Source organism: Podarcis raffonei, chromosome 1, assembly GCF_027172205.1.
Source record: "Podarcis raffonei isolate rPodRaf1 chromosome 1, rPodRaf1.pri, whole genome shotgun sequence".
NCBI lineage: Eukaryota > Metazoa > Chordata > Lepidosauria > Squamata > Lacertidae > Podarcis > Podarcis raffonei.
In genome coordinates, this window is record NC_070602.1 from 106,355,617 (window position 1) to 106,383,172 (window position 27,556).

At 40.1% G+C, this 27,556-nt stretch overlaps 1 protein-coding gene across 9 annotated transcripts; it reads left to right on the forward strand.

The window, feature by feature from the left end:
• On the forward strand, positions 1-27,279 carry MARCHF7 (membrane associated ring-CH-type finger 7). 9 transcript variants are annotated; one of them, XM_053407830.1, is made up of 13 exons: positions 1-276; positions 925-1,004; positions 5,980-6,135; positions 12,513-12,671; positions 14,819-14,993; positions 15,454-15,618; positions 16,725-17,832; positions 18,346-18,515; positions 19,853-19,962; positions 21,628-21,741; positions 23,918-23,966; positions 25,283-25,430; positions 26,413-27,279. In XM_053407830.1, the coding sequence occupies exons 3-13, from the start codon at positions 5,983-5,985 to the stop codon at positions 26,420-26,422; spliced, it is 2,361 nt and encodes a 786-aa protein (XP_053263805.1). In that variant the 5' UTR covers positions 1-276; positions 925-1,004; positions 5,980-5,982; the 3' UTR covers positions 26,423-27,279. The 9 variants fall into 9 exon arrangements, with proteins under 9 accessions (XP_053263805.1, XP_053263797.1, XP_053263837.1 ...); XM_053407822.1 differs by having other exon boundaries at positions 951-1,004; XM_053407815.1 differs by lacking the exon at positions 925-1,004 and having other exon boundaries at positions 2-276.
• The last annotated feature ends 277 nt before the right edge of the window (positions 27,280-27,556 follow it).

The window sequence follows — 27,556 nt, forward strand, 5'->3', positions numbered from 1 at the left end:
CTCCTCGGCACACATCGACCTCACCGGAGATAGTCACGAGATAAGGGTGGGCGGAGGGTGTTGTATGTGCGTCGACGCTGGTTGCGGCTCCTGCTCTCGCGAGAGCAGTTTGGGGAGAAGCTCGCGGCGAGTCGGGGCCGTTGGCTCGGCGGTGATTGGCAGGCGGCGCTGGGTGGCTCCCTCCCCTCCCTCGACTCGGCGTTGAAGCGGCCGCCATTGTCGGATCAGCTAGCAGCTGGAGGAGGAGGAAGCAGAGTCGGAGAGCGGCAAGCGGCGGTGAGCGGCTTGTGTCTCGTGTTCCGTATCTCGTCTGGTGGGGTGGGGGGCACATGGGGCGAAGTGGGGGCGGTGCTCCGCGTCGGGGCTGGAGGCGAGGGCCACCGTTTTGAAGCTGGAGGCTCCATCTTGTGTGAGAGTGAGTCGGCAGGAGCCCTTGGCCCAGTTCTCGTTTTCCCTTGTAAGGCTCTGAGGGACTGGCCTGACCCCCCCTTATCCAGCAGTCTTGATGGCTACGTGAGCAGAAAATAAAAATAATTCCTCTCAGGCAGGCGTACCTTTTTTCCTTTTCAAATGCTTCCCAACCATGCAGTCGAGGAGGTGGAACTGGAAATTCTCACTGGCTTTCGCCCCATAAGTGTGCCAAGAAAAAAAAAAGGGGGAAGGGACTCGTATTACTGGTTTTCAACCGTAGTAAACATAACATAACAACAACACACGGAGTACATATTAATTTGCATTGCCTGTTTCAAAAAGTAACAGTAGGGACAGATATGCAACTAGGTTCGTTGATTTAATTAGTCCTCTCCATAGAGATACATGTGTTATGGGGTTGGCAATAACTATGCAGCCTCTAATACCTCCCCCCCAACCCTTACCCTTTTGTTACGACATGCTGTACTTCTTTCCATTTGTCTTCATCATCAGGTTTATGTCTTGCCCTTCCTCCCAAGGTGTGTACCTGGTGTTATTCCCTATGTTATCCACGTGTCAACTCTGTGACATAGGTAAGGCTGAGAGCAATGGGCGTTGGAATTGAGGCCCAGGTCTCCCTAGCCCATTTCCAGTTGTGCATCCAGAGCATCCGTTAGTTTCTCAGCAGCATTTACACGTCTTTGATTATTTATGTCGAATAAATGCTCTGGAACAAGCTTTGACTCATCTAGCCTTTACGGCATTGCCTTTCTCTTCCTCAGCTACGTCCCATGGGGCAGCTTGACACAGATTCTGGGGCCGCTCTGATTCCCCCCCCCCCAAGAAGCTAATGGAAAGATCCTTGTTCTAGTTTCTCCATTTCCCTTTTCTCATGTCCCATTGTGTGACACTTTGCTCCTTACAGACTTGTTTCCTCTTCTGCAAGGGGGTTACAGAGACCATTGGCATAAAATTGTCAGCAGCCTCACAGGGCTGCAATTTTTGCATGCCTCTGCATCACTTGGTGAAGTTGCCCACAGATGAGTACTGTGTCACCATTGAAAAAGTTTTGTGTTTAAGGTGGCATAAGCTGATAAACCTTGGGTTGTGGTCTTTACTCAGAAGTGGCTTTTAATACAGTGGTACCTTTGGTTAAGAACTTAATTTGTTCCAGAGGTCCGTTCTTAACCTGAAACTTATTAACCAGAGGTACCACTTTAGCTAATGGGGCTGTCGCGCCACCATTGTGCAATTTCTGTTGTCATCCTGTTCTTAACCTGAGGTACTATTTCTGGGTTAGCGGAGTCTGTAACCTGAAACGTCTGTAACCCGAGGTACCACTGTATATGAAAATCTTGATGTTACAGTGATGAACATGAATGTATAATTTGTTCTGCATTTACTACAGTTACGCAATGTAACACTACTCCCTTGTTTAGGACATCCAGCTCACACTTTAAAAGTGGCTTGAGAGAACAGTAAGTTTTGTTTCCTGCAGCCCATCCTGAATTAGTGCTAAAATTTGGAGTAGTACTATCTTACCGGTAAACAGCTAGTTTAATCTGCAGGGAACTAGATCTGTTTTCAGTAACTGCTTTGACTAAGTTTGCTCAAGTAATGATGTTTATCGTATGTGGGTATGTTAGAATTTGCCATGAGGATGAGAAGAATCCTTACATTGCCCCAAGATGGCTGCAGTGACTTAATGGAAGTGTTGTTATATTAGTTTAGCTAAATTAGTGCCCTAGCTTTATGTTCAGACTCCTGTTGGAGAAACATTGAACATGAAGTAGTTCATGATATTTGCTCCCTAATAATTTATACTCTGTGATGTTTCCCCCAAGATGGCCTTCTTTGTCTCAGGATGAGATAATTGCGAAACTGCATTAGAAGGGAGAATGCAGATGTAAAAATTTGCCCCTCAGGAGAAACATTGCTTAATTAGATGTGTTCTGTATGGAACAATGTGTGTTGCAAGTAGGTCTAAATCATCACTGTCAGTGTTGCAAGAGTTTTTTTGGAAGCAATATTGCAGGGAGGAAGTTAGGGAAGTTCTTACATCAATAGCAGAGTTTTGTTGGTAAGCTGCAACTTTCTTTGCTGCAATTTCACTTTACCATCTTCAGAATCTGTTTGCCATGTTCTTTTCCTGCCATTGTAAACAGGGAAGGAGGATGGCTTCTTTAGCTGGATATAGTCTTGCTTAGTTAGAGACAGTTTTGTTTCCTTCTTCCTCCAGTTTTTACTTGTCTGGGGCCAAGTTAAACATTATGGCAGCATGAGTGTGGGTGGGGTGGGAAAGAAAAGCAAAACAGTAGTCTTCTTCAGAACTCTTTTTACCTAGATATTTTTATCCCAGTTGGGGTTATAGTCTGTTTTGGAGACAACTGGGATGAAAATATAAGGACGAAGCAGTTTGGTGAAGCGCAGTGGTGTGTCCACTACGTGTCCACTGTCAGCAAGGGTAATTTTCAGCTGACATTTGATAACTTTTACTATATATTGCACTGAGCATCTCTGTTTTCTCCTAAGAACTTCAGCCAAACCCATTACCTAAAACTATCTCTTTCTTGGATACAGAAAAAAGACAAGTGATAAACAGTTTGTATTGTTTTCAACATTGTGTACTCATGACTTTTACATTGCTACTTCATTAAAACCTACTTTTAGCTTCAGGCACCATTCAAAAGACTTTTTTGTACAGTTATTCAGTCAAATTTATAAGCTGTTCCTCGAACTATTTGAATGACATTAGCAAAGTATCTGTACTTAATCAAACAAATGTGTAATTGGATCGATCTGGTAGATTTGAACTCTCAAATGCCTCCTTTTAAGGCCTCTCATCAAAAGTGCCTTCGAAAACTTTAGCAGCTGATGGGTAATGTGAGAGATAAGATAATGGTTAAAGAAGAGGCAGTGATAAAAATACAGCAACAGACTTAATCAGGGAGAGAAAGAAATAGTGGAGTCTCTTACGGAACTATGTTGGGAATCAGGGCTGCTTAGCTGATTTCTAACAGTAATCGGTCAAACTTCATTGAAGGTAGATACCAGTGAGCCATGCAGAGATGCAGTGCATTTCAAAGTACAGTGGTACCTCGGGTTAAGAACTTAATTCGTTCTGGAGGTCCATTCTTAACCTGAAACTGTTCTTAACCTGAAGCACCACTTTAGCTAATGGGGCCTTCTGCTGCTGCTGCTGCACGATTTCTGTTCTCATCCTGAAGCAAAGTTCTTAACCCGAGGTACTGTTTCTCGGTTAGCAGTGTCTGTAACCTGAAGCATCTGTAACCCGAGGTACCACTGTACAGATGCAGGGAAAAGGAGATTCACTGCTGTGACTGCCCTGCTGGTGATAGGGAAAAGGAGTAATTCTAGGAGCATATAGTGACACTTTAGATCCATTGAATCCAAATCCTCTTGTACTCCAGAACTGGGAGAAAGCTATGTCAATTTTAGAGAATGTGTAATTCCCCTCTCCATTGGAACCAGTGGGTAGGGGTGGTACCTCTTTCAAGGACCCTCCCCCTTCATAAGATTGCTCTGCCCATAAACTTGGAAAAAGTAATGCAGTCCCAAAACTACATGACTATTAACTTCAGTCAAATGGGTAGATGATACAGTAAATATTCTTTAAGTGACTCAGTTCTGAAGTGTACAGGATATTGTTGGCAGGACATGAGCAAAACTTCCAAAGACATCGTAACTTTTAAATGGCAGCAATAAAATAGCAGTTCAGCAGAGGAAAAATATTTAAATGTAGTCATTGCAGAAACAAACATAAGAAAAAATACAGTTCCTTAGAGTAAAATACAATATGCAGAAAATAATCATAAACATATAGACTGAACTCCAGTTTTGAGCACACTGCGTCTTTTTGAATTTCTGCCCATCTAGTCCTCATTTAGTCTGGATGGGCGAATGGAAGCTGTCTTGGGATACCTGAGTGCCTGATCTGGCTTGAGTCCTAAACAAAACATTATTCACAAAACATTATCGTGTGAATACAGCATGAGGCTTCATTACCTCAGACAAACATGCATGTTATGCCTTAAACTTTAGAGTGGAAGGTTATATGTGTATTCTTAACATAACCAAAAAATAAGAACGAGGAAGGTACTGAGGCCAGAAAAAGGAAGGAACTGGTTAGATGCAACTGAATGTGCTCAAACCAGAAGGTACTGCTTGATGAAACTTACACTTTTTGCGTCTGCACACTAAACCATCAGTTGTGACTTCTCAGAAGTTGAGGGAAGAGTAATAGGAAGGGAGGAAGGGGCAGTCATCTTTTTAAAAAAAATACAAAAAGGAACCTAGGCAGATCATCACCATTTTTTGTCAACTGTTGCCTGTTGTAAATATGTTGAATGAGCAAAAAGAATTTACGTTTGCAGTATAGCACACACTTGGCTTCTGATTGACTTTGGTATGTACAGATGTTAGCATACTGTGTGTCTATGGCCTGAGCAGGTGCTGTGTTGGCGTACTAATGTTCCATGTATAGTGGCCATGGGTTGCATTTAAGCAAGACACGAAGCATGTGCAATGATACCCAGGAAGTTCTTACAGTCTGAATGTACAGTAATAACTGTACGTGACTTAGAAAATCACAAAAAGCTCATTCCCCCAAAGCCAGGTGAACTTGTCTGTGCACATTTGTGAGTTGATGGAGTGCTGAAACAGCTCTGTGTGCTTGCTTTTTCTTGTTTTTTTTATTATGAAGTAAGCTACATTTCCACTAGGTTACACACAGGGTATTTACTTTCAGGGCTGTATATCTTGTGAACAGCTTTTGAAATAGTTTATTTATTACCAAGGTTATATGAGCTTCTTCTAGATAACCAGGTTAATAACTTTATTAGAAGGTAGCAGGTGCTCAGTGTTGACCTTCCTGAAACTTTATTATGATACCTCAACATGTATGACTTTTCTACTCTTGCATATCATACATTTCAGAAATGCCAGCTTCTTTAGGTTTACTTCTAGTAAGTGCTTCCTTGTAGTTTTTAGCTGTGACTTGTCAAGCTTTGACTAGGTATGTATTTGTTACTCCAGTTCTATGAATAATGTCAACTGAGGGGAATGGCTGTCATTTTTCTGATCAGCAGGTAAAACTGTATAGTAAACTGGAACCTCTTTGCCCCAAACTGAAACCACTGTTGTGACATTAATTGGATAGCCACTTGTGCAATTTGGGGTGTTGTTCTTAAAGCCCCCAAACTTCTACTTGTGTTGTGTCTCTTCAAAAAAGTTCAGCAAGTGTTATAGCATTGTCCAGACTTTGATTTTGTTGCTGTTTAGTGACTGTAAGAAGACATTATCCATTACAGTAGACCAAATGATTAAGAGGCTGCAGTTTATTTCCAATTCCTGAAATGTATATATTTGCTTTGTACTTAGATTTAACCTTAATTTGTTGATCCTCAGGTTAGTGTATAAACATTTGTACAAAGCTTAATGTTACAAGCCATATGAATGCTAAATTTATAACTTGTATTGTTGTATTACTACAAAGAATATGCTCCATTATCTAATTGGAAATATAAATATTTTTTTCATATTGCATAGAATATGGAATCAAAGCCACCAAGAATTCCAAGGAGGGTATCCACTCAGCCATCCAGTTCTCAAAGTGCTAGGACAGGAGCAGGAAATGGAGGAACCGGTTTAACTGACTCATATCTTACAAGAGAATCTTCACTTAGATTGGAACCTGGATGCCAAGTAAGTAGTAGTTGATGATGGTGATACATGCTTCATTCAGCTTCCGCTTCTGAGTTTCTGCTCAGGAACAAATGAGTGGACTTAAGTTGCATGAAAGGGGATACCTTGCTAGGAAAAAGAACTTTAATTAATCTGTTTAACATGTTAAGATATGATCATGATAAGATGTCCAAAAACATCTTCTGAAGCCTTGATAGATTTATTTAATACCAGAAATTCTGTCACTTGGCAGTTTGTAAATGACACAGATCTCTTCACACTGATTAAACCTTAGGTGTATGTATTAGTCTTTTATACAGATATTAATGGTAACTTTTATATATTAGAACAGTGTTTCTCAAATGTGGGTTCCCTAGCTACTGTTGGACTACAAATCCTATCATCCCATACCACTGGCCCTGCTTAGCTAGGGATGATGGGAGTTGTAGTCCAACAACAGCTGGAAACCCAACTAAAAGTGCGTTCTCAAATGCACAAATCCTTTGTCTTGGACAAAGGAGCCTGAGTGACAAAAAGTGTAAAAGAAGAAAAGAAAAAGGGGAATGAAGTTTACAGCTATTAAGCCTATAAAAAGTATGCTTATTGGTTTTGGGTATTACGCATATCTCAAGGAAATAAATAAAAAAGTGTTGTTAGCTTGATTGTCACATCAGAGTTCTGAAATTAAGGTTTTGTGGAAACAAGCACAAATCCTGCACACCTTTTTTAGAACGGTAAATTTGGTTAAATTAGTATAATCTCCCCGAGTATTATAACTGCAGTGGAAGGACAGGCTATGCATTTTCTAAATATATATTTTTTAAATCTGATGTGATGGGATGATGAGCTGCTTGTGCGTAAAATCCTAATCCCTCAGATTTTGGCTAAGTCCCCAAACCTCTGTCTGTGATGGAGCTCCTTAAACATGACTCCATCAATCGCTCGTTGTATCGGACAGTGGGCGTTTACGGAACTTCTTCCAGCATAAAAGCTCCTTAACGGAAACGCGTCTTCTGGACTCTCGGCGTGACAGTTTCCGCCGAGGAGTGGGTGTCCCTACAGGAGGTCCTGAAATCTCCCCGCTGCTCCCGCTTGAAGTGTCTCTGAGCCCTCCCTCCGACTCACTTTCCCTTGGAACTCCACTTCTCCCCCTGCTGGTCCCCTCCTCCGCTGAATGGTCTCTCTCACCCTCCATGAGCCCTTTCACCTCCTTAGTCTCAGATGGCAGTTCCCTGACATCCACCTCCCCTCCAGGGCCCCCTTCACCCCCTTCCCTCCCCTCCTCTGCGGGAGGCGAGGGAGCAAAACCCCTGAAGGAACCTCCCTCATCTTCTGAAGTTTCGAACACTTCCCTCCACCTTTTGCTGTCTCCGGTTTCCAAGTACTCCTCCTCATCGGAGTCTGTTCCTCCTTCCAACTCCGATTCCCTGAATCCCTCCAGTTCCTCCTCATCGTCGGTGGTGCCAAAGTACTCCCTCCGAAACCTCGCTACTGGCTGAGGTTTCCTGGGGAACCTTTGGTGGAATTGAATCGAAAGCAGCCTTTAGATCGATAAAGGCTGCATATAGCACCCCACGGGATTTTTTGGCATATTTGTCAATTAGATAGGCTAAGATGAAGCAATGGTCTATGGTGGATCTGCCTTGCCTGAAACCCGCTTGCTCTTCCGCTAGAATGGCTTCAGTTTCCAGCCAGCTAGTTAGCTTGGTATAAAGATGTTTGGCATATAGTTTGCTCGGTATAGGCAGAAGGCTGATTGGTCTATAACTTGCCGGGTCTGTCATGGGTCCTTTTTTATAGATTGGGATAATTATTGCCTCAGACCAACCATCTGGGAGTAAACCCGTTGAGTCGATCCAAGAAAATAAAGACGCCAGCAGGGGGGCCCACCAGCCAATGTTGGACTTCAGAAGTTCAGCAGGGATGTAATCATTCCCTGGGGCCTTGTTGTTCTTTAGTTGTGCGATTAAATTCTCAACTTCCTTCGCAGTTACTGGTGGCCAATGAGGTAGGTCCTCCAATTGGATGCATAGTTTGTAATGTTGGGCTTCCTGGTCATAGAACAAAGATTGAAAATGGCGCAACCACTCCATTGGTTCCACTGTACAGATGGAATTAGTACGCTCCTGGTCCAGTAGACCAGATATGGTTCGCCAAAAACAAGTAGTATCTTTCTCGTGCGATGCCTTAACCAAACTGTGCCAAGCGGCTCTTTCAGCTTCCAATTTCTTTCTCCTTAGTAATTGTTTGTAAGACCGTCTCAGATAAATATAAGCGTTAAGTAGGGGGGCAGTCCCTGATTTCCTGTATCTCCAGTAGGCTGTTCTCGTTTGTCTCCTTGTTTGCCTGCACTCCAGGTCAAACCAGCTAGCTCCGTCCTTTGCCCTCTTTGTAGCGGAGCAATGTATCACTGTTGTTAAATGGGGTTTCAATCTTTCCAAAAGTAATTTAAAGCGTTCCATGATCGCAGCTACTGAATTGCCTGATACGATAGCGGAGCGAATACGCTTTAACTCCAGTGACTGAAGAAGGAGGGTTAGATTTTCATTCAGTATTGGGGACCATTTAAGTCTTTTGGGGGCAGGTATAACCAAATTTGCAGAAGGTATATATTGTGGCTCGGCAATAGAATAGTCAAAAGGCCGACCTGCAAGCTCTAAAATTAGAGGCAGGTGATCACTCAGAATATTGTGGCCCACTTGGAACTTCCTTACAAAGCTGTGAGCAAATCTTGAGATTAAGATATAATCTATAACGCTTCCCCCAGCCTTGGAGAAATGGGTATATTCCCCGGGGCGGTCCCCCTCTATATTGCCGTTTAATATCAGCAGTTCCCTCCGTCTGGCAGCCTGCACCAAGCAGAGACCTGAGAAATTACTTCTGCTATCTTTGGACAGTCGTGTCGCGCCAATATCCGTCAGTTCTTCGGGGTCCATAAATTGGTTGAAATGAGTGTATAGACTGTTGTCATCTGTTCCTATGCGAGCGTTGAAGTCTCCGCACACAATGGTCAGGGCAGACGGGTAAGTAGATTCGAGAGGCTCTAAAAACGCCTCTAGCTCAGCCCATGTAGCCTTGACAACGGGGTTTTTTTGGCCTGGGGGAATATAGACATTGACCAGCAAGAGAGTAGTTCTCTTGAAGCTAAGTAGAGCGGCTGTTGCTACAGAGCCCTTTCACCTCCTTAGTCTCAGATGGCAGTTCCCTGACATCTGAACAAAGCATAAGGGCTACATTCTACTCTTTAGTGGCTACTTTATAGGGATAAGCTTAATTTTTATATAGCATTAACTGTGGTAGGCAGGCAAACCATATATATCTTCTCCCTCACAGGATGGGTGCATTAATGTGGGGTAAGGTAGGTTGGGCTATAATCCCAAGGGGTATTAGGGCAGAGATAAAACTTCTTTGCCAACTCAAAAACTGAGATGACCTGTGCTTTGTGGCAGACTTAGCCTAGCCCCATGATAATGATGTACAAATAACACCTTTTATTATTTTCCATATTAGTACATGCCATTTAGCCTTAAACAATATAATGCTATCCCTGTCCCTGTTATTGGGTGGTCCATTGAGAGACCACATGACCATCTCTGAGTGCAAAGCTCACTGAGTTCATTCTGTGACCCGCACTTTCCAGTTCAACATATAAACATTCTTTCTGCCACTTATATTCCTTCCCCACCTGATGGACGGACTTCCTACAGGGCAAATGCAGCACTAGTAGTGCATGCTAGGTATTTGGTGATAAGTTCTTAGTAAAGAAGTTTGGCTTTTTTTCCATAACTTCACAGTACAAGCAAGCAACTGCTGTACTGCTGGAAAAAACACTTCTTTTTTCCTCAATTGCCAACATACTGTCTATATTGTCAATATACTGTCCATAATTAGAATATATATATGTGGCCTTGGAATTTCTCTTCCAACTTTACTTTTCTGTATTCTGTATGTGTAGAAAGCTAGACTACATAGTGCAGCATTGCTATTTTAAAGCATTATCCTAAAACAGGGTTTGGCTTCAACTGAAAAGTGGTATTGGGAAATAGTTTATTTTGTAGGTGCTTTTAGCTATCTTTTTTGAAGAATTAGCAGAATTAAGCCTCTAAATATAGAAATGCTTGTGGCTATTTTAAGCTTTAGCATTTCTCTGTTAAGAGTAACTTACAAAACAAGGACTTCGGCAGGGCTTATAGCTCTTTCTCAGTTTGTTTCCAGTAGATTATATAAGCAGGAATTCTCCTGTGGGAATGTTCTTAAGACTGTCTTACAGGTATGACTACTTGTAAAAAAATGAGTTACATTCCTGCAACACTTTAGAAACTTAGTTGATGCTTCCTGTAAGTAGGAGATTTAACTACCATCCTTCAGTTGAAAGGATGCTTTATTGAATTCAGTGTTATTTGATTTTAAGTAAACATGGGTAGGAAGGGGCTCATAGTCATATTTTCTTAGCCCCAAATAGAACATTTAAAATGCTTTAAGGCCATTTTCTCAAAGCATTTTAAGCTGCTTATGTAAAATAAAAAATAATCAGAGAAATCAGCCAATAGAAAACATATGCAGTCCTCACAGAGGGTGGGCAAAAAACCACAATTTCCTCACTGTGGTAGGCAGAGCATTCCAGAGCTACAAAGGTAATATCTAGATAGGTGTGTGGCTTGAATCATATTCAAACAGTACAAGCCTGTGGTTCGTACTGGTACAGTGGTGCCTCGCAAGACGAAATTAATTTGTTCTGCGAGTTTTTTCGTCTTGCGAAGCACGGAACTGCACCTCTTCAAGCAATGCACCCTGGGTATTAACGGTTTTAAGAAAAAGGAAACAAACTTGCAAGACGTTTTCGTCCTGCGAAGCAAGCCCATAGGGAAATTCGTCTTGCGAAGCAACTCAAAAAACGAAAAACTCTTTCGTTTTGCGAGTTTTTCGTCTTGCGAGGCATTCGTCTTGCGAGGTACCACTGTATATGCATATTGAAAGAAATGGTCAGTTGGGTATATTGGACCCAGACACTAAAGTCAAAGCATTTTGAATTTGCCTACCACAGTGAGGAAATTGTGGTTTTTTGCCCACCCTCTGTGAGGACTGCATATGTTTTCTATTGGCTGATTTCTCTGATTATTTTTTATTTTACATATAGGCAGTTACTGCTGCTGCAACAGCGCAGGGTTTAAATAAGTGTTCTTTGTAATACCTGTTAAAAGATGGTTCTGGTTATTGTAGCAGATGAAGTTTTGAAGTCATTTTCATGGACAGCCTATTTAAAGTTCATTGCAGAAGTAAAGCCTAGAAATTATAAAAGCCTGTATCAGGGTAGCAAGTTCAGCAGCATATCTTGTAATATTCTACAAGACATTCTACAGGTAATATTCTATTGGAATTTTTTGAGAGAGTGATCCATGAACGATAGTGAAACACCTAATGGGTGTTTGGATAATTTCAATGGGATAATTGAAAATGAATATTCAGAGTATCAGAAATGTCAAAATGTGGCCCAAATGAAACGTAAGATGAACAAACTTTGCCTGGCTTAAACCATCTTCCACTTAGGGGCTTCTGGAAAGGCAAATGTGAGGAAGGAAGTGAATAAATGCTGTCATACTGGATAGCTCTTCCTCACAAGGGAATTGTCCTGGACTGTTCCTTACCCAACGTACTGTAACACATTTCGAATATTGTGTTGGGAATGTTGACCTTATATGTACAGGTACCATGTTCCTGGAGTGGCATATAAATTTTATTTATTTATATTACTATTTATTCTTTTATCCCACCCATCCTTCTGAAGGAGCTTGCTATACAAATACAATCAACACAGAACAATAATAAAACCAGTGTAAAATAAATATTTTAAAAAATGCAGTACAGCAGGATGATATTGACTGTACTGTAAAACTCCAAATTAGGTCTTGGTTGCCAGTATATCAGTGTTAAGCACACCAGCACTGCTGTACTCCCAGCCACAGGTCCCTGGCAGGCTAATCTTGCAGTTAATTGCAATTCCATTTATTTGTGATGATAGATATGCTTTGCATATTTTCTTTTATCTTGCCTGGTGCAATGTTCAAACCAGCCTCAGGCAGTAGTCACCATGGTGATGCACTGTTAGCAAGATATTCATTCCTCTTAGTCTAGCAGAATCTAGTAGAGTAACAGTACTTAACTGTCAGGTAAGTAAGTACGCCGAACTGACACCCAACATTTGCAGTGGTATATCACAAATCTATAAAAGTAATCGTCCTTCCTCCAAAAAAGTACAGGAGTTGCTTCACATTATCCAAAGTGCAATACTCTGGGTACAAACATAGCTTTTATGTACTTATTAAAATCATAAGGATGGTAGCCATAGATGGAACTCAACTTGATGTCTTGAGCAGAAATGTGACCATATTACTTTGTAGGATTCTAGTCGGTTGCATAGTTCCAGTAGAGACTGGGCAATTGGAGAAAGAGAAGCATATGAAAGCCCGTGGAAGCTTCCAGCTTCATCTCCAACTTGCTACTCAGGAACACTTGATCGTCCATGGTCTGGAAGATTGTTGGGAAGCAGAAACAGACTGGTAAGAGCTGTTTGTATCCTAAATATTTATTTTAAATGTTTTCCAAGTTTACAGTCGCATTCATCTAATTTAGTAAGTTTCAAAGAAACATGCAAATGTTATCAGTTGTCTAGTTTTGTGTTAGACTGCAGTTGGATGGCAGAAATGTAGCTTTCTCTTAGGAAACTGAGATGCCTAGAATTGCATTAGAAAAATCCAAGCATCTGTAAGTATCTGTGCTTAGCCATTATGTACTTTGTAGAATCCTGTTTTGCCAACATTCCCCACAAATTACTTAGTTTTTGCCTAACAACTTCTTCCCTGTAATATTTTGCCCATACCCATTGGGTACGGAAGCTCCGCTTGTGTTCTCATCTGAAGAAGCAGTTAGATTGGCAGTTAGATGAGAGAAGGCATTCTTGGGGTGGCCTCCAAATATGGAGATTAAGTACATCATTTTATATGTTATTTCCTGCAGTGGAAAGGTGATTTGTTTTCTTGTTTTTGTTCAGGAAATGTTGTTGTTTTCTTTTTTTTCAAAAACAACACTTTTTACATTGTAACAAACAGTGCAAACCTCACTTTTTCAGTATCTGCATTCAGTCTAGAAGTTTCTAACTTTTGCTCTGTGAGTTACATTTCTGTGTAAGTGCTAGAGAACATGTTGTGAGCAGAAAGCAGGGGATGGGTGGAAGAAATGAAGGGAAATTAAGGATGGAGACATGTGTCTGCAGCCGCCTTGAGTCCTTGTCAGGGAAAAAGATGGGATACAACAACAACAACAATAACAATTCTAACATATAGAAATGTAATAAAAAAATAAGCACACAATTATAAATTCACAAGCATATTTATATTTGTATATTATATTTATAGTGCTAAATTTAATTTAAAGAGTTGGCATTATTTCCCACACTAAGACCCCAAATTAACTATTAATTTAGATTTAGATGTATATCCTGCTTTAACCATCACAAAGTGGCTTCCAAAAGATAAAATATGAAACCACATAGCTATTACAACAAAATAGAATACATGGAAAAAGGCTTAACACCAGCAGAGAGGCATCCTAAAAGCTCTGCACAGCTTTGACAAAACAATGCTACTGCTGCAAATGCTTTGTTGCTAGTAGATGAAAACCTTTCCCTTGGTGATAGTACCTTATAATTCTTCAGATTCTTTTAAAATGGGAGGTGGATGAAGGTGGTAACCTGGGGAAAGGCACTCCTACTATATTCAGGGTCTAGGGTGCAGTCATTTACGTTGCAGTCCTGTACACCAAGGGTGGGGATCGTATGACCCTTCTGATCTTGCACTATTAACATAACCATCCTAACCATTGGGGTTGAAGAAAGCTGGAGCCTAACAACATTTGAATTTCCACAGGTTCTTCACCCCCTGCTGCTGTACATACTTGCCAGGAGAAGCCTCACTGAACTCAGTGAGACTTTTATATGAGTAGACGTGCTCAGGATAGTACTGTTAAGACTTGAAAATTTGACACAGATTCAGCCTAGAATCAAACCAGCAGCTAATGCAGATAAAAAGAGCAGGTGTTAACAAATGTGACATCTGCTTCCAACCAGGAGCTGCACCTTGGCATTCTGTGTCTGATGACATTTTAAGGGGCAGCCGCATGAATGCATAAATTAAAATCCGAGAAGATTTCAGAGCATGTAAGACATTAGCTTCTGAATGTGAAAATGAATGATAGGTTAATAACAGTTTTAAGAGAAACTGTGCTAATTGAACTGTTTTCTTTAAAACCTGTTGAACTGTGAAGGGATTGTATATATCCTTGAGAATGGATCTAACCATGTTGTCTAAATAGAAAAAAAACCTTTTAACTAGTATTACTTAACGGTGAATAGAAATATCAAATCCTGTGTTTCTGGTTGTTGGACTTGGAGCCCTTTGCACCATCTCTGATTCTGAAGCTTGCTCCCAAGTCTTTAAAAAGAGGGAGGGAAGATCACCAATAGATATTAGACTTATTTTTAATACTTTTAAGGGTAAGCCTGCTCTTTTTCAATCTCATTCATACAAGCCCTTTTCATTATATAACCCAAGCATTTTCACTTTGATTTGATTTAATATTCTGCTAGCTTATTTTTTTAAGGCCCAGTATTTTGCAGAAAAGTAGTAACCTTTCAAAACATTGTTTGTAGTCTACATCTTCATCTTCACCTCTTACATCTTCTTGGTTTGGCGAATCTGAAAGAACTCAGGGATCATATTCTTCAAGACTGCATAGCCAGCAACAGGATACTGATTCTAAGAGACCTAAACTTTCTTATACATCTACCTCTAGTGTGAGAAATAATGGTTTAAACACAGTTTCAGGTAAGTGATGTGCTAAAAGGTATAAAATGATGTGTATTTATTTTGTTTTATACTGAAGCTAGCTTCTTGCTATCCATGCTCTTACACAAGAACAGTTGTCTTGTGGAAACTTAAAAATTAACAAATGTTATGGCTTTTTGTGGGGTTGAGTCTATTTCATCAGATGCATATAGCATCAGATACTGTTATTATGCTCCTAAAATATCTATTTGGGGCAATGAAATACATATAAAGCTTTTATTCCACAACCAGAGTTTCTAGTATAGAGTGGCTTTGACTGATCGACAAGTCATGGCAAGATTGCCATTACAATAATAATAACAACTATATTGTTGTGCATAATTTTCAGAAGAGAGAAGTGTATTCCAATCAGGCCTAAAAACACAGCAGTAAATATTGTGTGTTTAAGACTTTTATCAAGGAAGCAAGAATACATATGTTTTTCACTTTTTGATTTTAGATTCCCCATGGAGATACAGCGATGTACCCAGATCTTCATCAATGGTACTTGGATCATTAGGAACTGAACTTGCAAGAGAGAGGAGAGAGCTGGAAAGAGCAGAACCATCTATTAGCAGTCTTGTGGACTGTAGTCGCAGAAATGGTGATTTTTCATCTTCATCATGTATGTATTGCTTCATTCTATTTATGAGGTTCAGTCTATTATCTGTTTTTGCTTAGATGAAGACACTGTTCTTGGCTCACATGGCAGGATAGAAATTTCAGGGGGTTTAGAATGTTGCTAATTGTGAACGGCAAAGTTTTACTTAAAGAAGCCTTATGGTTTGAATGTATTGGGCCAGTTTTTTTAAAAAAACTTAACTTCTAGTCCCGTAACTAGTTTAAGCTAATAAAATAGCATTATTGAACAGTACTAAGGATATGGCTTCCTAATTGTGCACTGTCTCCAGGGATGCATTTGTGGGAGGAAGGTATGCTCATCCTAGGTTTGGGGGCACATTGGGAATTTTGAGAAAGTGCTGAGGGTGCCAGTCCTAAAATGGCTGCTGCTAAGGGTGTGGCCTATTTAACACAAAATAGCTGTCACATCCAAAAAAGTAGAATAAGAAAAGAGATGGGGGGTGGGAATGGTTCAAATTTGGTCAAAACAATTTCAAAAACTTAGAAATGTTAATTCTTGTTGCTTCTCTTGTCTTCTGCTGGTGTGTCACTATAGAGAAAATAAAATATAACTGAACCCAGGAGTAATTTTGAATTGCTATAGCCAGCCATACATGTGTATAGTCACAAATAAAAAGACGTAGTTAATGCTGGCTGGCTGGCAGTTGTTGTTGTTGTAATATTATCTTTATGGAATAGAAAAGAATAGAAATACACAGAAAATAAATAAACTTACCAGAGTAGTAGGGCCAGTTGCTACTGCACACTGTCTAATTTCTCAAATGTTGGTTGTGAGAATAAAATGGGGAGGGGGAAGGCTGAACCAAGTACGCTTTCGTGAATTTCTTGGAAGAAGGGCATGCTAAAAATGCAATATATCAATATAATCAACCATGTTCTAAGCAAGACCAAGGGTTGTAGCTCTAGCATACTTACATGCCAATAAGCCCCACTAAATTCAGTGGACTTATTTCTGAGCAAAGATGTATATAATTGGGGTCTAGTTAAAAATGCACTTCTTGGGCTCTAGTTAATAATAATCATATTTGGTTAGTCTTATCTGCATAGCAGTATTTTACAGTTGACTTTTTGTGATTCTTATTATTGTAGATCTTCAGGAAAGATCTTCTGCTTCGTATGCACAGGGAGCAAGACCAAAAGAGAACTCACTGAGCTCTTTGAGGCTGAACACATCCATGAACCGCCAGTTGCCTTCTGAACATCAGTCATCATTACTCTCTCGAGAGCATAGCTGGAATTCAAGATCTAACTATGTCCCAAGAGAAGTAGAATCTTCTGAAAGGAATATACAACCAGAGTTTACCCTTGGTGCCATGAGAAGTGGAAGCGGTTCCTCAAACAGTTCCGAAAGAGTTATGCCATCCCAAAGGTCACTGAGTGAGCCTCCTGCAGATACTGAAGGAAGGCGTACAACAAGACAACTGTTGTCTCGTTTAGCTTCTAGTATGTCATCAACATTTTTCTCAAGAAGGTCTAGCCAGGACTCATTGACTTCAAGACCATTAGGTTCTGAAGATTCAACTGTTCCAAGAGCTCATTCTTCTACCCAAGCTAGTGCTACTAACACAGCTACAACTTCTGAAGGCACAGAAGGGCAGACTCCTGATGTTTCTCAGGGATTTAGCTTTCTTAGAAGACGATGGGGCCTGTCGGGTGTTTCATCAAATCCTAGTTCTGATTCGGAAGCTGAAAGTTACAGACCCGATTCTGAAAGTAGAAATTCAGGTTCTTGGCTATCATCTTCCCTGAGGAACAGGTGCACACCTTTGTTTTCCAGAAGACGAAGAGAAGGAAGAGATGAAACTGCAAGAACCTCTACCTCTGAAACACCAGCTAGATCACTGCATCTTTTCAGAAGAAGAGAACCTGGTGGGGAGGTATCTCTTGAAGCACAAAGTGAATCCCTCAGGCCTGCTGCCAGGCCACTAACACCTGCAGTACCTAATGGTGCTACATCTGTTGCTTCTGGGCCAGATTCAGCGCATGGTAGAAGAAATTCAGGAATATCAGGAATGTTTCCTGGTTCTCTCTTCCGGTTTGCAGTGCCCCCAACCCTGGGGAGTAATTTGTCTGACAATGTTATGATAACTGTCGATATTATTCCTTCAAGCTGGAATCAGCCTGATGGACAAGATAATGACAAGTCAAAAATACTATCCTCAAGAGACCCTGAAAGGCTTCAAAAAATTAAAGAGAGGTAAAAGCACTATTTCTGTAGCTTTTTAAATGGAGTTTTAAATTAATTATAAAACTGATACCATGTACCAAGAGATCTTCAAATTTTTTATTTTTTTTTTGAAAATGTTGGTTTTGATCCTAAATTGCTCCTCCCTTTTAATTGAGGTGGGGGTGGGGATTTCAGCCAACTTGCCTTCATCTGCAGCCCTGCACACCATTCTTAATGCTCCCCAACCCCCAGGAGCAGACTTAGGGGATGTGCATGGGGCTGTAGATGGAAGAGAGGGCAGCAAGTCTCATTTGGTGAATATCACCTCTTTTGTTCATGCAAGGAATGTTAGGATCCAAGGCAATGTTCCTGGAGATGGTATACGCCCCCTGGTTAATGGTCTCTCTTCAGTGCCATTAATAACTTGGGTTGGGGAAAACTTCGTGATTGTCTTGCATGTGAATGTGATTCAGATTAATGCGTTAACATGTGAAAAGTGTATTCCAAGTTTTTTCTGCATAATAACTGTTTCCTCTTACTTAGCCTCCTTTCCGAGGACTCTGAAGAGGAGGAGGGAGACTTATGTAGAATTTGTCAGATGTCGTCTACTTCTGCTACTAACCTCTTAATAGAGCCATGTAAATGCACTGGAAGTCTGCGCTATGTTCACCAGGAGTGTATGAAAAAGTGGCTACAATCCAAGATTAACTCAGGTAAGGCAGCTCCTTTTTAAGACAAGATTTTTTCTTTGCTCCTGAGTTGCTCTTCCGTGGACTGAAGGCTTGATGCAAAGGGGGCTTCAAATACCTACTTATGTTCCTGTTTCTGTGTGTATATATGACCATAGAGAGACATACCACACTCTTTATGCTAGGGCGTCGCCAACCTTTTTGGATAAAAGGGCATATTTCAAATTTTGAGAGTTGTGGGTTCCAGTAACAAAATGGCCTCCATGGGGGCAGGGCATAACACAAGATGGCTGCCATTGGGACATGGCTTAGCATAATATTAGATAATAGTCATATTGAAGCTTTTCACATAGTTGTATTGTCAGACTATAAAATGCTTAACCTGTTTAATTTGTTAATGCTATACAACTTAGGCACAAGAACCCTGCCTCCCCCCCCTCTTGCCGACCTATCCAAAGTCTAGGCTGCCATCCTGTACCCACTTACCTGGAAGTAAGCCCCATTAAAGAAAAATGCTTGATTCTGAGTAGATGATGTATACAATTGTACTGCATCGAACTATACAATGAATTCTTCATGAATGCCTATTCCTTAGTTCCTCCACAGCAGGAGACATGCCTAAATCTCTTTGAAGAGTTTTCACATTTGTCTTTAGCGGGGAGAGGAATTTTGCAGAAAATAATTTATAGGGTCTATTTAATCTCAGATGAACCCCTCACAGGAAAGATGGATCCTGGTTGCTAGAGGAAAAAGAAAGGGCAATTTATGGCGATTCAAAGGACTAGAAATTAAGACAGAAGTGGGGAAAGATTTGCAATTATTTAGGACCTGAAGGATTTCTATTCATTTACCAATCACAACTCTGACTTCATTCATTGGCTAAAACCACTGACAGGTGGGAGCAGCCAGGCTGAGTCATTTCACAGAAATTGGCTTGGAAGAGTGCCTGTGTACTGTTTTGTAACATTTTCCTGGAAGGGCTAGAGATGCACTTTTTTGAAAAGAGAAAGCTCAAAGAGTCCGGGGCTCTTTGACCAGTGAAGGACTTTGCTAGCACTGCGTTAGCAACCTGCCCCCTCCCTCTTATATGAATCTGTACATAAATTTATACGCTTCAATGAAGGAGAATATGATGATGCTAGTAAGTGAACTGCGAAACATAAGTAATGCAGCTGAAATTTTGGGTGTTTGATCACTGGCACCAGTGTATTCTGCCTTGCATGTTTATTTTTTATTAATGGCTCAGTTATATAAACAAAGATAAACCTATCTTTCTGTTTGTTAGTGTGCTTTCATATGCCCAGTTGACTCAAGAATGCCTTCACTCTGAAACAAAAAGTGTAACTCCCTTGTTCCCTTAGGTTCTTCACTGGTAGCAGTAACTACTTGTGAGCTGTGCAAAGAGAAGCTGCATCTCAATCTTGACAATTTTGATATCCATGAGCTTCATAGAGCACATGCAAATGAACAAGTTAGTATATTTTGGCTAATTTGGTAAGTGTCAGTTTTGTGCTGTGATTCGGGACACTTTTTTTTCCAGAAGAAAATATCAGTTTGGGTCAAATTTGATACTGAATTTTTAATTTTCCTAAATAAATCATAAACTTACATTTGATATCTGCAATGCCCATTTAGAATAACATTCTGTCATATGTGTGTATATTTTGGGCTGTGTGTCTGTGTGTTTGTGTTCTATTTTTTTAATTTTGGGGGGCAGTAACTCAGTGAGCATCTGCCTTGCATGCAGGCAGTTCTGACTTCAATCCCCAGCATCTCTAGGTAGGAATGGAAGAGACCCCTGCCTGAAACCTTGGGAGTGTTGTTGCCAGGCTGTGTAGACAATGCTGAGCTAGATCAATCCTGTGGTCTGATACAGTATGAGGCAGCATCCTATGTTCCTAAGACACAATGCAAAACAAAATAAATGGGAAGCCAGAATGAACATCATTGATAAAGTGACCTCACTTGCTGAGTGTTTCAAGATAAAAGTTGGGATTTTGGAATAGCAGAAACAAACTGTCTTCTGACAGTGACAGTGCAATTTTATCTCAAAAGATGTCTATAGGATGAACTCTTAATAATATGTCCGTGGAAGCGTCCTCCTTCCTCCACGCTGACCTTCCCTCATGGAGTCTGAAGGGAGAGTGTAGTTCACCTGAATGCTGTCACAATCCTCCCTGCTCAGTGAGAGATTGTGTAGCTTTCTAATAACGGGGAGGATTTTCAGTCTGAAGCAAAAAGTGTTACGTACTTGCAGTTCCATTTCCCATGCACTATGCGGAAGGTCATGGGAGGTGATAGGACCAGACACCATTAATGAATATCTGAGTAGGCTTTAGACGCACTTGGAGAGGGCAGCACTAGTTTCCATTGATAAGTAAGGAGACATCAATGGGGCATTAGTCATAAGCAGTGTGTGTGCTGATGCTGAATATATTTCCCTTCTACAATTTTACAAAATAGGCTTAGCAAGAGGTGCTAGGAGAATTTTTAAAGACGAGGGGTAGATCTGAGAACATTTTTTGGGGGGGGGGGTGTTGAAAGGCATACATGTGCAAATCTACCTGCCAACAAATGAAATTACTAGTGTCTTTGACAGAATCCTCACTGTTAAATAGGTATAATATACTTGTGCATCTTTCTAACCAGTATTCAGATGAAACCTTTTTGTGTCTCATATTTATTACTATATAAACACCAAGTTGTATTAAGCTTCAATATAAGTTTTATAAACGTATAATGTATTTTGCTTCTGTTTTTTAATACTTTATGCTTATTTGAATCATTACATTTAATTTAGAGTTTGACTTTTGAATATTTATCAAGGGCACCCTTTGTTTCGCAGAAAGGAGCCCAAAAGACTTCCCATTGTTTAGTGCGGCTCTCAGTTTTCAATTTTCTCAATAGTGTCTACTTAAGTATAGAATTAGTCATTTTAGTGAGGTGTTCATTTACTTGGAAGAACGGTCTTTACAGTTTCTTTAAAAGTGCAATCATGTTAAGATTGGAATCTTTGATGGATATTAAGCAATACTGCTCCTGCATGTGCTGGGATAAAATAATCAGTGTAAAACAGCACTCATTGTGCATTTAAGACAACTTAAATGTTTGACTTGATGATACCCTCTCTCTCCAGGCAGACTATGAATTTATCAGTTCTGGGCTTTACCTTGTAGTATTGTTGCACTTGTGTGAACAGCGCTTTTCAGATATGCTGGGAACTACAAGTGAGGCCAACACACGTGTCCGGGTAAGTAAGTGGTGCAAACAGCTTCTGTGGCAGAAGCAGATTGTGACACCTGTTAAAGCATGTTTTGATATTTTCTTGAATTTTGTACTGGTCAGAATCAAAAGCCACACTCCCAGCTGGGGCTTTCTGCTCATTCTTGCTGCAGTCTCTCATGCCCCAAAGTTGCTCACAAAGGTCTGAAGCCCCTCTGGAGATGTTATATAGGAAATGCAGCCATGTACACATGTTCTGTTGGCACAAGTCCTTCCTGCTTGCATATGGGGTTCTAGTTATTTCCTAAAGTACTGCTTAACAAACAAAGCCACACACATTGGGGAGATTAAATAGGCATTGGGTAGTATCTGAATGTAATTTTAAAGTTGATTAAGAGTACGTTAAGGCAGCATTTCCCAGCTTTGGATCCTCAACTGGACTCCGTTCTTCTCCAGCCAGCACTACCACTTGTTCGGGATGATGAAAGTTGTAGTCTAGCAACATCTTGGGATCCAAGGACAAGAAAAAGCATATAGCAGGAGTGGGCTACATTTCCTTTGGAGCAATGTCTCTGAGTTTGTGTGTCACATGCAGAGAGTAGGTGGGGCCAGAGCTGATGGGTGGAGCCACAAACTAATCTGGAATAAAGGCTGTCCTGCATCCATGACTATCTCAGATAAGAATTCTCAATCTAATACAGGTCTACCTGAAGTAAGACCCAGTGGGTTTTATATGGTTACATTCAAATTGGTATATAGAGGGGATTTTTTTTCAGTGCAACAGACACATACAACTACTGGTCATGCAAGTAATAACTTCCTTACTTTACTATGCTAGACACACATTTATGGAAAAGATGTTCTTGAACATCTGGGAATAAAAATACTACCAGCACTCACCGATTTATTTTTACCAAATAAAACACTACTCCAAATTATTCTGAAATTGCATCGAAAGAGAAAAAAGGAGGAAGTGATGGGGTGGAAGAATGGGGCAGCTTCAGGGGCATTGGGGGCCATATAAAATGAGGCTGGGGGCTGCATGCAGTCCCTAGATTGCAGGTTGGCCACCTGTACTGGTACATTACTGGTAAAGGAAAGTGGAGGATAAGCATAACCTCCATGAACATGCATTAATTTTTCTATTCTAAAAAGTCTCATATGCCTATTTGGGCCCCATGCAGCCTCTGCTTGTAGATAAATGGACCCACTGCCTGTTCTATCCACTTTCCAGTACTTGATACCTTTTTTGAGCAGACTTTGTTATATTTTTTCTTGATTGACCAATAAAAATCCCTAGAAATGTGCCTGTTTGGGAAAGGATTTTATTTTATCCTCTAGCAAAGTCCCCTGGATGGCTGGTGCTACCAAGATTGACTAAATATGCAGGAGTTAATGACAACTATCTATGCAAGTTTTTCTCAACACCCACTCCTTCCTGAACAAGGAGTTTCATCTAATGATAGATTTCATTCTGCTACAATTATAGTAACAGCAAGATTTTCTTACACTCTTGCTTGCTCAAAGGGTGTCCTTGACAAATATTCAAAAAACCCCAAATCCAGTCATTCTAAATCATTGTTCTAGTTTTGGATCTGAAGATCTGCATGTATTTCCGTGAACTAAAGACGGTGCTCATCTTTATAGTAAACTAGACTGAAACTTGCAAGTAGGTTCACAGTCAACATATGTCCATTTCTAAGGCCTAGCTCATACAGTACTTTTCTACATGCAGTTAATAACTTCTGCATTAAGAAACTTAACATGTGAATTGTTGGGTCAGTTTTAGCCATGCACATTCCCACATTTTTGTGGAGAAACTTACATGTGTGAATTTCTGGCTCACAGATACAGATGGTGTTTCCTGGGCCTTTTTAAAGCCTCTGCGATTATCAGTATCCCTTCACCCCCTTGGCCCAGCTCACATGTTTCTCTATAGGTGTGCATTCATGGGGATAATTGGGACTCTTCATAAGCAAGATAGACAAAAGAAAGTTGCTGGAAATCCCATGGGTATCTGTTTGGCTACTGTGAGAACAGAGTGCTGAACTACATAAGCTATTGGCCTGATGTAGCAGACTGTTCTTATTGGGAAAACTTAAATTCTTCCATGGCATATATATGCTTTGGGGTTTATGAATTGTTTTACAGGCCTGCGGTGATTTACAACTTTTAAAACTACCTTATTTCTGTATTATTTCTAGTTTATTAATCTTGCAAGGACTCTTCAGGCACACATGGATGATATTGAAAGTAGGTGGCTTCTGCTTGTTTTAGTTTCATTTAAAAGTCAAAGATGAAGTTTATTCTTGTTTCGTATCTTGCGATGTATAATGCTGAGTACTTGGCTGATGTGCAATTTTCACGCAGCTGTGACTGGTATACCTAATAAAACTGAAAGGGAAAAGAGTCCATTAAAAGCACTCATTCTTGACTGGATTGTTCCCTTTAGCAAGACCATTCTGAATGAAACCTCTTACAGTCTCAATCTGACTTTCAGGTGGACATTAGGAATTTGTCTAGCTGTCTCCTAATGTCTGCCTCCGAATAACGTAATCAGGTTCTCAGGAGTGTGTACTTCTATAATGAAATCTTAAGTAACTTGTAGAGAGGTGTCCTTTAGAGGTAATTACGTTTTTGGGAAGGGCTGCTGCTTTGTAGGTGATGACTAACTTGGTCATGTCTAGTATAAACCACCTGACTTTCTGCTTGCATTTTGGACAGAATATGCATTAGCCAATTATAGCACCAGTAGAATAGCTGTAACTTACATGTTCGTAGTAATCAGTCTCTAGTATGTATCTATGCTGAAGTGTTAGTGAGGAGGGCCTGAGATCTATAGTTGCTTTGCCATACAGTCTGTGGTGAACCCGTTAGTGGATCAGCAAGAGGAAAAAGAGGTGAGCATTTACAGTTGTTAAACTTGAAGTTATATGTAGTTTCTTGTTCCCTGTAAACCCTACAGCTGTACATTCCCATGCCCCCTTTTCTCTTCCCAATGAGTAGGAATCCCAATAGTCCTTGAAACCAACTGAAGTGTGCTTCTTTTGGTTCTGCTTGAGCTGATGAAACCCTGATTACAGCAGAAAGAAGCCAGGAATTTGTGAGCTGGCTCATAGAGCAGAATGTCTTCTTCAGTGTTTGTGCAGAAATGCTTGTATTTGTAGAGAGGAGAAAAATAGTATTGCCAGGAACCAGCTGCCTTTATTTTTCTCTTCCTTGAAGCTCTCTCATATGTTCTTATTTCAGCCGTGCTGCTCTTATGGAGCAACACTATCTACCCTCCTTTAATCAGTTTCCAATAGTTGCAAATCATTTTGCTGCCCTCTTTAAATACCATTTTCTAGTTTGCTGCTCCTACAGCTATAGCTGTTTGGTATAATTTATTCTACTTAATGGATTTTTTGCTTCCTTTTCAATGAATTTCGGGAATGTGTAGGTCACTGACACACTTTGGGTGGGAGCAACTGGTTTGGTAGCTATTTAGAAAATGTATTATACTTTAAACACAAGTGATTCAGTCAGACTCTTCCCATATGAACTGCCCTGGACCCTGCAATCGTAATCAGAGGCCCTTCTGCTGCGTGTGCCACCTCCACGAGAGGTCTGGAGGGTGAAACACGAGAACAGGCCTTTTCTGCAGTGGCTCCCCACTTGTGGAATGCTCTCCCCAGGGAAGCTCACCTGGCACCTTCGTTACATATCTGTAGGCGCCAGGTAAAAACATTCTTCTTCTCCCAGGCCTTTGGCTAATTAAACAATCTATGGCCTTTTAAACTGGGGGGGGGGGGTATTGTTTTTGTGTGTTACTATGGTATGTATTTTTGTGGTTTTTTATATTTTAAACTACCCTGTAATCTTTGAAGGACAGTATAGAAATTTAATGAAGAATAATAATTGTTTAGCAACTTTTCCTTTCTGAGGGACGTGGATTTAACCTTTGCTTCTGCTGAAAGTGTTTCAAAATGTCATTTATTGTTAATATAGTGCCTTCCATGTACATGTATTTGTACATCAAATGAAAGCAAAATCACACAGTGCATCGTACAAAGAGTTATATCCAGCATAAGCATACTTTGAATAAATCCACAGTAATAATTGAATTAAATTAGAGTGTATTGATCTTAGTGAGTCTGCTCCGAGTATGACTTAGTTGGATAGAACTCATAGACTTCCTAGAAAACTTTGGACTGAAATGGTTAAAATAGAAACTAGGCTATTGTGGTGATTGGGAATTTCCTCTTAAATGTTGCTTAAAGGATACAATTAATGGGTACAAAAAAAGTATGATGGTCTTATTTTAACAATTAAAAAATAGGTTACCTTAGGACATTTCAGAAATACCTGACTTCTCTGATAATTTTAAATTTTTTCGTCAATAAAATTGAAAGCTTTACCCCCACCCACGCATTGGGTTTAAAACACATTTGCTTCCATTTACTTCATGGTGCTCATTAAATATTGATTTCATTTTAGCATAAGCATGTGTAGGTGTTTTTCCATTTTCAGTTCAAGAGATAAGATTTGTGTGTGTGTTGTGAAGCATGACTGTGGTTTTCAATTTAGGAAGCATTCTATTTGGAAACACTTAATTAAAATTACATATATGCTATGTTAAACATGTTCGTGTTCAAATTAAAAATTGCTTCCTGTACCTTAGAGTTGTAGAAAGGTTTTTGATTGGGTTGTGTACCTTCAGCAGCTTCTGATGATGATGATTCTGAAGATGGTGAACTCGACAGAACACTTGATGCTGCATAAATGTGAATGGAAGGACCGGGTGGATACTCAACTGGCACAAGTACCATCAGTATGCATATGTTTTGTAAAACACTGAATGCTATTAGATTTCTGACGCATTGCTGAATTCAAAAATTTGCTGTTGCACATTGGTATTGAGAGACCTGCAAGTGTGTTGTTTCTCCTTTGAGATTATGACATGTATGCCTTCTTCTAAAGTAACAGATTTTTACGTGTAAGGCAAATGATCTCCTTTTGTATAAACTTCATACAAGTAATCAGTTAAACTTCTGGAAAATGTTTCTCAACTTTTGCTCTTCTACTGGCTCTAAGTGGTAACATTAAAGTGTGTTTGCAAGTCATGGGGAGGAGATAGTTCTGTGTTAGCTTTCCATTTTAAAACACCTTTGGGAAGTCTCTTATTTTGCTTCCAGTGTTAACCAAGGTAGAGTGAGGGAATGAATGGGTTCTGTGAAGTTAGTGTTAAGTTTCTAAGTTTTTCTTGAGGAATGTTTAACTCAAAGCAATAAATTTGCAAGGGGCTACTAATAAGCGTTAATTATGGCTTTTATAAGTATTGATTTTGAAACTGCTGATTATATTTGATAATAATATTGTGTAGAAGTTCCGGTAAGGAATTGCAGCTGTAAACACTTGCATTTCAGCATTCCTGGAAGGAATAAAACTTATGGTTTAGAATCTTAACCAAGCTATTTATCTTAATGAACCTTTTTTAGAACCCACATTCACTGCTGAAGCACTGGTTATCAATGTGTTTTCTAGTGTTGTCACTTGTTTGTTAAATAAAAATTACAATGCATACAAATTGCCTGCCTTCTTAAAATACAGTAGATAATAGTGTACAACTTGTCTTCTAAACTGCAATCTGCATTTAAGTTCTTTAAAATTCTGGGGAGAATTCAGCCTTGTGTTCATCTGATAGTTGATAGTTCTGTCTACACAGGTCTTTCAGCTTGTCAAGACAGAACATCCTCCGCGCCTTCAGGAAGAAAGGATTGGGAGTAGTGACATTGTAGGATGCTGCTCATTATGTCACACACCATGGCCACTGGTGTGAATGAAATTTAGCATAATATGCAGGC

Bases quoted from the DNA above. Each gene is read 5' to 3' on its own strand.
- MARCHF7 (XM_053407830.1), top strand. From the start codon at position 5,983: ATGGAATCAAAGCCACCAAGAATTCCAAGGAGGGTATCCACTCAGCCA. The intron at 6,136-12,512 runs GTAAGTAGTAGT...ATTACTTTGTAG, and splicing joins GATTGGAACCTGGATGCCAA to GATTCTAGTCGGTTGCATAG. The intron at 12,672-14,818 runs GTAAGAGCTGTT...CATTGTTTGTAG, and splicing joins TGGGAAGCAGAAACAGACTG to TCTACATCTTCATCTTCACC.